The 15,712-nt window shown below is 42.5% G+C and overlaps 1 protein-coding gene across 2 annotated transcripts in view; it reads right to left on the reverse strand.

Annotated features, from left to right (window-relative positions):
• The window catches only part of SNX14 (sorting nexin 14), a 517,711-nt gene that overhangs the window by 297,502 nt on the left and 204,497 nt on the right, over window positions 1-15,712 (reverse strand). For both annotated transcript variants that reach the window (XM_053710493.1, XM_053710492.1), the window contains exon 14: window positions 7,830-7,954. In XM_053710493.1, coding sequence (XP_053566468.1) covers window positions 7,830-7,954 — 125 coding nt within the window. The remainder of the gene's footprint in view (window positions 1-7,829; window positions 7,955-15,712) is intronic.

Genomic DNA, 15,712 nt, shown 5'->3' on the forward strand with positions numbered 1-15,712 from the left:
GAGCTGTGGACTCTTACCATACAGAAGGAAAGGAAATTATCTGTTAAGTCATAACTTATGTTTTCCTTCTTAATATGGGAAGAGTCCACAGCTGCATTGCTTACTTGTGGGAAACATATACCCAAGCTCTAGAGTACACGGAATGCTAACGGGAGGGAAAAAAGAGAGGCGGACCCTAATCTGAGGCCATCACAGCCTGCAAAACATTTCCCCCGAAGGCTGCTTCAGCAGAAGCAAAAACCTCAAACTTATAAAATTTGGAAAAAGTATGTAAGAAGGACCAGGTAGCCGCCTTACAAATCTGATCCATAGAGGCCTCATTTTTGAAGGCCCAAGAGGAAACCATTGCTCTCGTAGAATGAGCCGTAATCCTCAGAGGAGGCTTATGTCCCAATGATGACACTCCTCAGCCAAAAAGATAATGAAGCCGAAGAGGCCCTCTGACCCCTACGCTTCCTGGAAAGGAGAACAAACAGCGAAAGAAGTTCGTCTTAATTCCATTGTAGCCTGAAGATAGAACTTCAAGGCACAAACCACATCCAGAATTACGTTATAAACATTCCATCGACGAAGACGGATTAGGACTTAAGAAAGGAATCACAATCTCTTGATTGATGTTGCGAAATGACACAACCTTAGGACAAAAACCTAACTTGGTTCATAGAACAGTATTATCAGCATAGAAAGCCAGATAAGGAGGGACGCATTGCAAGGCAGCAATCACAGATACGCTGTGCGCAGAAGCAATAGCCAGAGGAAAAGGAACCTTCCAAGACAAAAATTTATTGTCAACTTCATGCATAGGCTCCAACCAAGCCCGTTGCAAAACTTTAAGAACAAGATTTAAACTCCAAAGAAGAGCATTAGATCTAAACACAAGTCTGATCCTAGCAGAGCCTTAACAAAGGACTGCACATCTGGAGGCTCAGCGAACCTCTTGTGCAGCAACACAGACAGGGACAAAAACTGTCCCCTCATGGGACTTGCAGAAAAGTCCTTCTTCAGTTCATCCTGGAGAACAGAATAAGTAGGTCCTCCACAACTTATGATAGATGCGGCGAGCAACCAGCTTACAAGCTCGAAAGAGTAAAAATAACTCTCTCAGAAAACCCTCTCTTGACTAGGACTAAGCGGTCAATCTCCACGCAGTCAGCCTCAGAAAACCTTGGTCAGCAGATCCTTGCGACAAGGTAACTTCCACGGAGGAGATGATGACATCCACACTAGATCCGCGAACCATATCCTTCGAGGCCAAGACGGAGCAATCGGAATTACTAACGCCTGCTTGATTCGAGCCACTACACTAGGAAGTAGTGGTAACAGCCGGTAAGATAAATTAGATTGAACCTCCAAGGCACCGCTAATGCATCTGTTATCTCCGCCTGAGGATCCCTGTACCTCGACCCATATCTGGGTAGTTTGGTATTGAGACTTCATAAGATCCTCCTCTTGCAGATCTCCGCAAACACCCGGGACCGAAAGACCATTCCCCCGGATGAAAGGATTGTCTGCTGAGGGAAACCGCTTCCCAGTTGTCCACACCCGGAATGTGGATCGCTGACAGCGAACAAACGTGGGTCTCAGCCCACTCCAGAATCCAAGATACTTCCCTCATAGCTAGGGAGATCCTCGTTACCCCCTGATGGTAGATGTAAGCCACTGAGGTTATATTGCCTAATTGGAATCTGATTAACTGGGACAAACCCAGCAGAGGTCAAGCCTTCAGAGCATTGTATATCGCATGAAGACCCAAAATGAGATCGGGATGGAGCTTTCCTCCTGAGTCCAAAGGCCCTGTGCCTCCCTGGCACCCCAAACAGCTCCCCATCCTGACAGGCTTGCAACCGTAGTCGCAATCACCCAGGATGGTCTTAAGACGGACGTCCCTCAGGACAAGTGATCCAGACAAAAATACCAAGAGAGCGGTTCTCGAGTCTCGATCGGATGTCCAGAGAAATATGTTGACAGATCCGATGATCGCCGTTCCACTGCTTCAGCATACGCAGTTGCAACAGTCTGAGGTGAAACCTGGCAAAGGAATTATGTCCATGCTGGACACCATGAGACCAATCACCTCCATACACCGAGCCACAGATGGCCTTAAGGAGGTCTGAAAAGCAAGACATGTTGAAGCTAGATTGCAACATCTCTTTGTTCTGTTAGAATATTCCCATTCTAATATAGTACCCATGAATTCTATCCTGGTACTTGATACAAGAGAACTCTCTCTATTTATCTTCCATCCATGGGATCGAAGAAGACAGAGGAGAGATTCCGAATGGACTCTTCGAAAAAATTTCTTGGAGACATAGCTAGACCAAACGGAAGTGCAATAAACTAGAAGTGCTGGTCCAGGAACGCAAACCTTAGGAATTGGAAGTGGTCCTTGAGGATTGGTACGTGATTGGAGCATCTTTCAGATCTATCGTGGTCATGAACTGCCCTTCTCGGATGAGGGGAAGAAAGGGCCTATTGTCTCCATCTTAAATGAGGGGACATTTAAAAACTTGTTTAAGCACTTTAGGTCCAAAATCGGACGGAAAGTTCCCTCCTTCTTCTGGACCACGAAAAGGTTTGAATAGTATCCCAAACCTCTCACTGCGATAGGCACCGGGTCCTGTACGCACCCCAGAAAGATTTCGCTCCTTTCTGGTCAGGAAGACAGGAGAGGGGAGGAATCTGCCTTGGGTGGCTAAGACTTGAAACCTATCTTGTAACCCTGAGCTATGACCTCCAGGACCCATGGATCCTGCAAATCCCTGAACCAAGCGACTAAAAAGAGCAACAGACTGCCCCCTACACGATCCAGAAGAAGACCGGGGACCACCAATTCATGCCGACTTAGACTCGTCGGGCTTCTTGCTCTGCTTGGATTTATTCCAGGACTGAGCCGGCTTCCAAGAGCTCTTGTTTTGCTCTGGCCTAGCGGAGGACTGCTGACATGGGCTTTATCAGAAAGAAAATTGTCCCTTAGATTAGTTCATATACTCTTGCGGTAGGAGGGCACCCTTGCCCCATGTGACCATGGACCAAACAAAATCATTCCCTGAAAGTGGAGGGAAAGAAGTCTAGACGTAGAAGTCGTATCCGTAGACCATGACTTCAGCCAGAGCCCGATGGGCCTGAACAGAAAAAGCTGAATCCGTAGCATTCTAGCATCACAGATAAAATAATTAGCAACCTCAAGGCCTTAATTCTTTCTGAAGAACGCCGTAAGGAGTTGCACTAATAGGTAGCTGCTCCAGCAACCGCGGCAACAGCCACCGCCGGTTGAAAAACAAATATCCCGTATCTTGAAACATCTTTTGTAACAGAATTTCCATCTTTTATCCATGGGCTCCTAAAACGAAGAGCTATCCTCAAGTGGGATAGTAGTACGTTTAGCAAGAGCAAAGATAGCCCATTTAGGGACGGAACCTCACAACTCCATAGAGAGTCCAGGACCGGGAACGATTTGTTAAAGGGAGAAGAGGGGAAAAAGGAATCCAATCCTGTCCCATTCATTCTTAATAATGTTCGCCATCTAACAAGAGCAGGGAAAGATAAGATACCACTCTGTCCTCAAATTCTATCCAATTTAGGAATAAAAGGTTCATCAGGCAATTTGGCCCCTCAAAAACTTCCTTTAGAAGAAAGCGCAAATTCCTAAAACTAAAGTTTGTTTCCTCCGAAGACGGAGGTTTAGAGGCAGCAGACTCCGACCCAGAATGTTCATACTCTGAAGTCTCAGAAAGAACTTCATCCTCGTATAACTGTATCAGTTAAATCCAATAAATTATCTGATGTACTCTGGGAAGGAGTGCAATATGTAACCTTTTCGCTTGCGCTTGGCAGGGCGAGGTAAAGCATTAAAGGCCGCAGACACCACCATCTGAACTGCGCAGTAATGTCTGGTGAAAAAAAGGCCCCCTCCAGATGGAGGATCAGCAATACTACGGGAAACTGCATGTGTAGAGAGAGAAGAATGTAGGGTACGCACCTCACTGGACGACAACTCCTCAGAGGTGGACGGCTCAGTGGTATCAAACATGTTTGATATTATCACATTATCAATGCATATAGAACATAATTGAGGGGGCGGATCTAAGGTCTCCTCACAATATAAACAGGAATTACTCTTTAGGAATAGAGGGAGTACCCTCTAAAGTAAAAGAATCCTCCGTCGCTAGTGCAATAAGTGGAGAACTATAGAAAATAAAACAATCTTATTTTACTCACAAAAATGGCACCCTTATACCCCAATGGCTGGGGCATTCCCCATCTCCTATGACCCAGACCGTACAGGGATTTAGGACTCCTCTCTTCTGATAAACACCCGGTCAGGAAAGAGGGAATGAAAACTGCGCAATGCAGGACCGTCCCTGCTTATGAGAAAGCGCGCCAAACTTGTAAGCGGCACAGCTATCAAAGTGAAAGTGAAGCCTGTATATTCCATAACAGCCTATGAGCCCATAACATCTCACACATAAAAGCAGCATACAATCAAATAAACATAAGATTATTCCCCACTGTTCAATAATCCCCCTCAGGATATATTAACCCTTGATTCTATACAGATAAAAAGAAGTCACACTGTGACCCGTCTTCTTGCGTTATCATAAATGTATAAAAAAATGAAACTATCATACCAGAATCTGTGCCATGGAACAGTAACACTATCCTTCAAGTGTGACAGATAGTAGCGTTGCTTCTGACATGGACTTGAGAGAAGAAAGCAGGCAGCGAAACTCTTCAATGCTGATTGCCTATGGAGCTGTTAATATGATTCGGGATGGTTTCGCAGAAAGACTCTTCCTGCATCTCTGGACTTTCACCCATGCTCTCACTGAGAGGCTGATAGGACTACTTAAAACTCCAGTCCCATCTCTTAAAGTACTACCCTCCATAAGAGACTACTCCGAAATCTTCTGACACTTCTCTTCCAACCTCCTGTGACGAAAGGCAAAGAATGACTGGGTTTATGAGGAAGTGGGGGAGGTATTTAAGCCTTTGGCTGGGGTGTCTTTGCCTCCTCCTGGTGGCCAGGTTCAGTATTTCCCACAAGTAAGGAATGCAGCTGTGGACTCTTCCCATATTAAGAAGGAAATATGTATTTTCTGTTTGTTCCATTAACAATATACACACACAGGAAAGGCAAATTATTTTAACATGTTTAATTGGTGCTTTTGTTCCTATGTATGATAATAAATAATTAATCTAATGACCCATTATATGACTGCATTACAACATGCCAAATATCTAATATCTCAGTACATAAGAAGGAAACATATACAGAAGCTCAAAGCAGAAATAAGTGATATGCAGTTAATTGTATGAAGGTTGCCTGTAACTAAATAAAGCAGGAACTGCATCCTTGGATGGCTCCTTGACATATTGTAGTAATGCTTAATCTTGAGTACAATTTCCCCCCATGGTGGGGCCCCCACCTTCCAATTGCGCGCCAAACAAACCCTTGTAGCAGTGCAGGTTATCTTAATAAATTGATTTATGTGTTTATTAAACTCCCTAAGTCTAGTGTGTAATAGTGCTTGATCCATAGACAATCTAATGGGGCTACCCAAAATTGTGCTTAAAAATTGGGAGAGATGGTTCCATGTTCTATATGAGTGGGGGCAGTCCCACCACATATGTCTATAACTACCCTCTTCTCCACATCCTCTATAACAGAGTTTGGAACCATTTCTGTTAATATGTGAAGTTATCATTGGGGTGAGATACCAACGGAAATTTGTTTTAATGCAACTTTCGAGCATGCCTGCACTCGGCAAACCTTTTCCCGCATTATATAATATTAGATGCCAGTTTTCTATATCAATTTCGGAGTTTAAATCTTTCTCCCATTTAATCTGTAGAGGGGTTTTGGTGTTCCCTATTGCTGCTTGTATAGCTTGGTATATTCTCGTGATAGTTTTCTTTGGTCTGGATGGTGAGCTACAAATCGTTTCTAGTATGGTGGGGGAACCACTAAACCCAAAGGGTAAAAGGTAGTGTATGGTAGAGGTAATTTGCAGGTATAGGAACCAATTGAGTTTGACTGGGTATAGTTTGTCTTGTAACTGAGTATAAGTAAATATCTTGCCCTTTTCCAACAAGTCAGCTATCCTGTACAGACCTCTATTTTCCCACTTCTTAATGGTCGGAAAGTATTCTGACTTTATTATACATCTAAGTGGGATTTTAATAGATTTGCAGGGTAGTAGCTTAAGAGATGAGGTTAGCTTGGACCACTGTTTAGTCATGAAGTCTGAAATTGGGAATCTGTTAAGATTTCTACTTGAGTGATGTTTTGGATCCCATAGAATTAATTCGCGGGGGTCGTTATTCGTAATGTCTGACTCTAGTTTCGTCCAAATTATTTTGTCTTCTAGTTTATTAAGGAGTGTAGTCTGTGCCAGTCTAGCCGCCTGATAGTAATGTCTAAAATTTGGAGCTCCAACCCCTCCCAACCTTCTGTGTCTATTAAGAATATTTGAGGACATTCTAGTATAGAATTTGCGGTAGCGCTGTCATTTTAACCACCGATAGCCTTCCAAACCAAGAAAATACTAGTTTGTTCCAGCTAGTTATATCTTGTTTGATAGATTTATATAATGGAGGGTAGTTGGCCTGGTATAGCTCTGATGAGCGTCTAGTGAGATTAATCGCTAGATATTCAAGATGATTTTTAACCCATTTGAATTCAAAATTTAATTCTATTAGTTTTTTGGTATGGTCTGGGAGCTCAATGGGCATAGCTTCGCACTTTTCCAAATTTACCTTATAGCCAGAGATATTGGAAAATGTCTCAAGGGTTTTATATAGGTTTGGTAGAGTAATCAAGGGTCTGGTCAGAGAAAGAAGGATGTCATCTGCAAAAAGAGTGAGCTTGTAGTCACGCTGTTTTATTGTGATCCCTGTAATGTCAGAGGATTTTCTAATGTGTTGCACCAGTGGTTCTATGCATATTGCAAAGAGTAAGGGGTACAATGGGCACCCCTGCCATGTGCCATTGAGAATCGCAAATCTATCCGACTGGTGACCCATAGCCCTAACCCGTGCGGTAGGGGATGAATATATATTTTTGATAGCAACCATGAATGGTCCTCCAATGCCAATCTCTTTCAAGACTGCTTGCATAAAGTCCCAATCGACATTATCAAACACCTTCTCTGTGTCTAAAGAGAGCAACAGAGAATGCGTCTTTGTCTCATGTAAATGATCTAGCAGGGCTACCATTCTCCTAATATTATCCGGCACTTTTTTATTTTTAATAAAGCCCACCTGATTAGGGTGGGCATGCAAGTGTTTTTAGCCGTCTATGGCCGAGCTTTTTAAACTTTCTTCACCTGGGAATATTTTTTTATTATCCCCCACTATTACAATATAGTCCAAATTAAACCCCTGTCAGAAGGGTGCCATTTTTTGTTTTCTATACATCAATATACCACACAATTGAGAGGATTATTAAAATAAATAAATTCAACTTTTGTAGCCATTGCTAATTAAAATGGTTAGACTCTTTGCTAACTCCATGTAGGTCCCCCCCCCCCGACATGTGGCAATGAGCAAAGCCCAATTACTATGTGTACTCTGCACAAAATGTTTTTCAGCAGTTTAGCATTTTTAGCCCCAGCAACTTTTGTATGCACTTTTGAAGACGTACAAAAATATGGAAAAATGCTACGCACTCTTACACAAACACATAGCCAAGGTGCCCCATGACATTAATACAGATAATTTTTATCTCCATTCATTCTTCTTTATGAACAAGGTTGTATAAAGAGTTAAAGAATTTTAGCCAAACAAAATGTTTTAATATTTTAATGTATTAATATGTTAAGCTCTTTTACCTCATCGCTGTGACAAAACATTGGAGTAAACACATTTTCCAAGAGGGAAAGGACATGTTCATAAGCTTCAAAAAGACAACGCATGGTTTGTAGCTTCACAACATCTCTATACGGACCTTCAGCAACTAAAAGAAGCACAGAATGTATTTTTTGTATTATTATATACAGAAGGACGTAAATAAATAAGATAATATCTTAAGAATAGTAGGATTTCTTTTTTCCTTGCTAAGATATGCTTTACAACATATGATACAAAAACATATAATAATTAGGTATATTATGTGCTGGCAAATTTCAAGAGAGAGAGATGTTTATAAGAGTTCTAAAACCAGTGGTAACATCTGAAAGGTGAAAGTACGCAATGGAGTGTCACTGTATACATACTGACACCAACACCATGTTACAAAATTATCTATCCTACATTTCTTTTACTTCTTTTTGTTCCAGCACACCTGCTGCTTTAAAGTGACAGTAAACAATATTTTTTTCTTTTTCTTACTACAATTGTGCAGCATGCACACAATCAGTTATTGTAAAGTACCTTTTTCAAAATAAAAACATAATTTATGCTTACCTAATAAATTATTTTCTTTTTTGGCAGTGAGAGTCCACACATTTATTGCTTGCTTGGCCACCAGGAGGAGGTAAAGACACCCCAACAAGGCTTAACATATGTATCCAGAAGAGAGAGACAAGGGGTATTGAGGTGTTAAAGACTGCCGCCACTAGAAAAAGTTGGGGTAGGTTCGTGGACTCTCACTGCCAAGAAAGTAAAGAATGTATCAGGTAAGCATAAATTATGTTTTCTTTCTAATGGCAGTGAGAGTCCACAAATTAATTCATTTACAGCTGAAGCAAAAACATCAAACCTGTAAAATGTTGTGAAAGTATGTAATGATACACCATTCGAATTGCACTTCAAAGTCAGAAAGATGAAGTTAAAACAGCAGTAGCCTTCTACACTTTGCGCTTACCAGAATACAAGACAAACAAGGTTGAATACTGACGGAACTCATTGGTAACACGAAGATAAAACTTTAAAGCTTGAACCACATTCAAAATTATGTAACAACCGTTCTTTAGAAGGAGGAGGATTGGGGCAGAGAGAAGGAACAACTATTTCCTGATTAATATTGTGGGTGGAAACAACAAACATGTTTAGAGAGCATTAAAACCTCCAGGCTGAAAAACAGACGACCCTTCCAAGAATAACTAATCGCCTTATCCGCAAGGAAAAAGGATAATGGAAAAAACACTGTAGAGCAGAAGTACAGAGACTCTACTATCTTTCCAAGACAAAAATATCACAGGATGCCTAGGCTCATATTGAGTCTACAGCAAAACCTGAAGAACAAAATTAAGACTTCAAAGAAGCAACAGGATTAACACTGTCCGGATTCTGACCAGGGTCTGAACAGGTAAGTAGCCACACTTATATGAAAAAGAACAGAAAGGACAGAGAACTGACCCTACAGAGAACTGATAAGCCCTTCTCCAGCCCCTCCTGGAGAATATGGGTATTGTCCCTTAATGCCAAGGAAACCCCAGAGGAACGCACCCGAAAATGAATGTCGTCTAATAAATACATAGAAAATTATTCTCAGCTATAACTAAGAAATCAGAAGCCAGACTCCGACTAAGTCCCGATTCTCAGAGCCATTCTGCTCCCCAGCCTAAAGGCCTGTATCAGTAGTAACAATCTCCCAGAATGAACTCAAGGAGCATAAGACTTGAGATGAAAAGATCCTAGAACGAGTCACCAGGAGAGTCTCTCGTCGGGTAGTCAAGGACAATCCACTGAGGGAGGTCCGAGTGGACCCCATTCCAGGGGAAAAAATGCTACCGAAGTCCAGAGACCAGTAGCAGAGAAGGAAAATAACCCTGTGATAATCATGGAGAATATCAGCTACTATACTAGCCCATACTCCTGAGGTCTTTTCATCAGAGAAAATGCCTAAAAAGATAAAAGAAAAAAAAAAAAGGTATTAAACCCAGGGCTGATGGATAATTACCGCTGGACTACCAGGGGAAAAATTAGATACTTGTTGGCACCTGGAAGTGAAACGTAAGCATGACCCAGGCGGGATCAGAACACTCAGCCTTCTAATTCTGAGTCAGACGCGCTATTGCTGCGCTACGAGGTCTGACTCCCCTCCAAGTACTAACCAACCCTAAGCAAAGGAATGTATCTGATATACATTTGGTATATAGTGGAGGGATAAAACATGAAAATGCTTAAATCCCTAAAAACTTCCATAATAATATTAGTGGAAGAACCATAGGATAAGCAGACATAATGCTTATAATAATATACAGAATACATTTCTACTGTAAAAAATAGAGATAACATGCAAATGCTAACACTCCCTAAAGGCACACATTAATATGTACATAATAAAGTGATATCCCAAATAAACCTCTACTGAGATGGAGAGGATTTTTTTAAGAATATGTACAGTAGAAGGACAAGATAGGCAGATATGCTGTGTATAAAATAATCAAGATATACTTCTACAAGAAAAAGGTAGGGATGAAACATAAAAAAATCCCTACAAACACACAATTAAGAAGTACAGTAGAAAAGAATATGATAAGCAAACAGAAAGCTTATAACAGTATCTGTATATATCACATCAAGCAATTATGATGTCAGATATTATAAAGCTGCTTTAGGCAAGGATATTTGTAGGACATGCATTATGAAGTGCACATAGCCACAGCTGGATTTGAATGCTAGACCTTCAGCTTTCAAGGCAGCAAAGTTTACCACTAAGCCATCGTGGGACACAATTGAAAAAGACATCCAGCCCCAGCAGTTGGAAACAAAACAACAACCCTGGAGATGCCAGCCCCAAAAGTGTCAAAAGGGAGAAGGAATGTCACCGACCATAATGTATATCATCTCAATATTAGAAGGATTATAACATTGTATTCCTTTAAACAAAACATAGAAATTTACTAGTGTCCTAAAAACACTAAGAAAAGGTGTATGATGCATGAGACATACATTTCACAGATATTAACAAATATCGCCTCAATATGAGAAAGATTATAACATAGTATTTCTATAAATAAAACATAGAAATAAATATATTAGTGTCCTAAAAACACTAAGAATGAAGTATGATACATGAAACCATACTGAGAAAATTATAATATTGTACACATATACATAAAATATATACGTATGATAATCCAATCCAGGTGGATTCCATCCCATGACCTCCTGCACACAAAGCAGCGAAGTTAACCGCCAAGCTACACCGGTGCTTAGTGTACCAAGAAAAACAGAATTTATGCTTACCTGATAAATTACTTTCTCCAACGGTGTGTCCGGTCCACGGCGTCATCCTTACTTGTGGGAATATCTCTTCCCCAACAGGAAATGGCAAAGAGTCCCAGCAAAGCTGGCCATATAGTCCCACCTAGGCTCCGCCCACCCCAGTCATTCGACCGACGGACAGGAGGAAAAATATAGGAGAAACCATATGGTACCGTGGTGACTGTAGTTAGAGAAAATAATTCATCAGACCTGATTAAAAAACCAGGGCGGGCGGTGGTCCGGACACACCGTTGGAGAAAGTAATTTATCAGGTAAGCATAAATTTTGTTTTCTCCAACATTGGTGTGTCCGGTCCACGGCGTCATCCTTACTTGTGGGAACCAATACCAAAGCTTTAGGACACGGATGAAGGGAGGGAGCAAATCAGGTTACCTAAACGGAAGGCACCACGGCTTGCAAAACCTTTCTCCCAAAAATAGCCTCCGAAGAAGCAAAAGTATCAAATTTGTAAAATTTGGCAAAAGTGTGCAGTGAAGACCAAGTCGCTGCCTTACATATCTGATCAACAGAAGCCTCGTTCTTGAAGGCCCATGTGGAAACCACAGCCCTAGTGGAGTGAGCTGTGATTCTTTCAGGAGGCTGCCGTCCGGCAGTCTCGTAAGCCAATCGGATGATGCTTTTAAGCCAAAAGGAAAGGGAGGTAGAAGTCGCTTTTTGACCTCTCCTTTTACCAGAATAGACGACAAACAGAGAAGATGTTTGTCTGAAATCTTTTGTAGCTTCTAAATAGAATTTTAGAGCACGGACTACGTCCAAATTGTGTAACAAACGTTCCTTCTTTGAAACTGGATTCGGACACAAAGAAGGTACAACTATCTCCTGGTTAATATTTTTGTTAGAAACAACCTTTGGAAGGAAACCAGGCTTAGTACGCAAAACCACCTTATCTGCATGGAACACCAGATAGGGCGGGGAACACTGCAGAGCAGATAACTCTGAAACTCTTCTAGCAGAAGAAATAGCAACCAAAAACAAAACTTTCCAAGATAACAACTTAATATCTATGGAATGTAGAGGTTCAAACGGAACCCCTTGAAGAATTGAAAGAACTAGATTTAAACTCCAGGGAGGAGTCAAAGGTCTGTAAACAGGCTTGATCCTAACCAGAGCCTGAACAAATGCTTGAACGTCTGGCATAGCTGCCAGTCGTTTGTGTAGTAAGACAGATAAAGCAGAAATCTGTCCCTTTAGAGAACTCGCAGATAATCCTTTATCCAAACCTTCTTGCAGAAAGGAAAGAATCTTAGGAATTTTTACCTTATTCCAAGGGAATCCCTTGGATTCACACCAGCAGATATATCTTTTCCATATTTTATGGTAAATCTTTCTAGTTACCGGTTTTCTGGCCTGAACCAGAGTATCAATCACCGAATCTGAAAACCCACACTTTGATAGAATCAAGCGTTCAATCTCCAAGCCGTCAGCTGGAGGGAGACCAGATTTGGATGTTCGAATGGACCCTGAACAAGAAGGTCCTGTCTCAAAGGTAGCTTCCATGGTGGAACCGATGACATATTCACCAGGTCTGCATACCAAGTCCTGCGTGGCCACGCAGGAGCTATCAAGATCACCGAGACCCTCTACTGTTTGATCCTGGCTACCAGCCTGGGAATGAGAGGAAACGGTGGGAACACATAAGCTAGGTTGAAGGTCCAAGGCGCTACTAGTGCATCCACTAGAGTCGCCTTGGGATCCCTGGATCTGGACCCGTAGCAAGGAACCTTGAAGTTCTGACGAGACGCCATCAGATCCATGTCTGGAATGCCCCATAATTGAGTCAACTGGGCAAAAATCTCCGGATGGAGTTCCCACTCCCCCGGATGGAATGTCTGACGACTCAGATAATCCGCTTCCCAGTTTTCCACACCTGGGATGTGGATCGCAGATAGATGGCAGGAGTGATTCTCCGCCCATTGTATTATTTTGGTTACTTCTTTCATCGCCAGGGAACTCCTTGTTCCCCCCTGATAATTGATATACGCAACAGTCGTCATGTTGTCTGATTGGAATCTTATGAATCTGGCCTTTGCAAGCTGAGGCCAAGCCCTGAGAGCATTGAATATCGCTCTTAGTTCCAGAATGTTTATCGGGAGAAGAGACTCTTCCCGACACCATAGTCCCTGAGATTTCAGGGATTCCCAGACCGCACCCCAGCTCACTAGACTGGCGTCGGTCGTGACAATGACCCACTCTGGTCTGCGGAAGCTCATTCCCTGGGATAGGTGGTCCAGGGATATCCACCAACGGAGTGAATCTCTGGTCTTCTGATCTACTTGAATCACTGGAGACAAGTCTGTATAGTCCCCATTCCACTGTGTCAGCATGCACAGTTGTAATGGTCTTAGATGAATTCGCGCAAAAGGAACTATGTCCATTGCTGCAACCATCAACCCTACTACTTCCATGCACTGAGCTATGGAAGGACGTGGAACAGAATGAAGAACTTGACAAGCGCTTAGAAGTTTTGACTTTCTGACGTCTGTCAGAAAGATCCTCATTTCTAAGGAATCTATTATTGTTCCCAGGAAGGGAACTCTTGTTGACGGAGACAGAGAACTTTTTTCTATGTTCACCTTCCATCCGTGAGATCTGAGAAAGGCCAGAACGATGTCTGTATGAGCCTTTGCTTTTGAAAGGGACGACGCTTGTATTAGAATGTCGTCCAAGTATGGTACTACTGCAATGCCCCTCGGTCTTAGAACCGCTAGAAGGGACCCGAGTACCTTTGTGAAAATCCTTGGAGCAGTGGCTAATCCGAATGGGAGGGCCACAAACTGGTAATGTTTGTCCAGAAAGGCGAACCTTAGGAACTGATGATGTTCTTTGTGGATAGGAATATGTAGGTACGCATCCTTTAGATCCACGGTAGTCATAAATTGACCTTCCTGGATAGTGGGTAGAATCGTTCGAATGGTTTCCATTTTGAACGATGGTACCCTGAGAAATATGTTTAGGATCTTTAAATCCAGAATTGGTCTGAAGGTTCCCTCTTTTTTGGGAACTACGAACAGATTTGAGTAAAATCCCATTCCTTGTTCCGTCATTGGAACTGGGTGTATCACTCCCATCTTTAGCAGGTCTTCTACACAATGTAAGAACGCCTGTCTCTTTATTTGGTTTGAGGATAAGTGAGACATGTGGAACCTTCCCCTTGGGGGTAGTTCCTTGAATTCCAGAAGATAACCCTGAGAAACTATTTCTAGCGTCCAGGGATCCTGAACATCTCTTGCCCAAGCCTGAGCAAAGAGAGAGAGTCTGCCCCCCACTAGATCCGGTCCCGGATCGGGGGCTACTCCTTCATGCTGTTTTGTTAGCGGTAGCAGGCTTCTTGGTCTGCTTACCCTTGTTCCAGCCTTGCATCGGTTTCCAGGCTGGTTTGGACTGTGAGGCATTACCCTCTTGCTTAGAGGATGCAGAATTAGAGGCCGGTCCGTTCCTGAAATTACGAAAGGAACGAAAATTAGACTTATTTTTGGCCTTGAAAGGCCTATCTTGTGGGAGGGCGTGGCCCTTTCCCCCAGTGATGTCTGAGATAATCTCTTTCAATTCTGGTCCAAAGAGAGTTTTACCCTTGAAGGGGATGTTACATCCTCTGACCAAGACTTTAGCCAAAGCGCTCTGCGCGCCACAATTGCAAACCCTGAATTTTTTGCCGCTAATCTAGCTAATTGCAAAGCGGCATCTAAAATAAAAGAGTTAGCCAACTTAAGTGCGTGAACTCTGTCCATAACCTCCTCATATGGAGTCTCTCTACTGAGCGACTTTTCTAGTTCCTCGAACCAGAACCACGCTGCTGTAGTAACAGGAACAATGCACGAAATGGGTTGTAGAAGGTAACCCTGCTGTACAAAAATCTTTTTAAGCAAACCTTCCAATTTTTTATCCATAGGATCTTTGAAAGCACAACTATCTTCGATAGGAATAGTAGTGCGCTTGTTTAGAGTAGAAACTGCCCCCTCGACCTTAGGGACTGTCTGCCATAAGTCCTTTCTGGGGTCGACCATAGGAAATAATTTCTTAAATATAGGAGGGGGAACAAAAGGTATGCCGGGCTTCTCCCACTCCTTATTCACTATGTCCGCCACCCGCTTGGGTATAGGAAAAGCGTCGGGGTGCACCGGAACCTCTAGGAACTTGTCCATCTTGCATAATTTTTCTGGAATGACCAAGTTGTCACAATCATCCAGAGTAGATAACACCTCCTTAAGCAGTGCGCGGAGATGTTCTAATTTAAATTTAAATGTCACAACATCAGGTTCAGCCTGTTGAGAAATTTTTTCTGAATCTGAAATTTCCCCATCTGACAAAACCTCCCTCATGGCCCCTTCAGATTGGTGTGAGGGTATGACAGAACAATTATCATCAGCGCCCTCCTGCTCTTCAGTGTTTAAAACAGAGCATTCGCGCTTTCTCTGATATGCAGGCATTTTGGATAAAATATTTGCTATGGAGTTATCCATTACAGCCGTCAATTGTTGCATGGTAATAAGCATTGGCGCGCTAGAAGTACTAGGGGCCTCCTGCTTGGGCAAAACTGGCG

This window comes from Bombina bombina, chromosome 4, assembly GCF_027579735.1.
Source record: "Bombina bombina isolate aBomBom1 chromosome 4, aBomBom1.pri, whole genome shotgun sequence".
Lineage (NCBI taxonomy): Eukaryota > Metazoa > Chordata > Amphibia > Anura > Bombinatoridae > Bombina > Bombina bombina.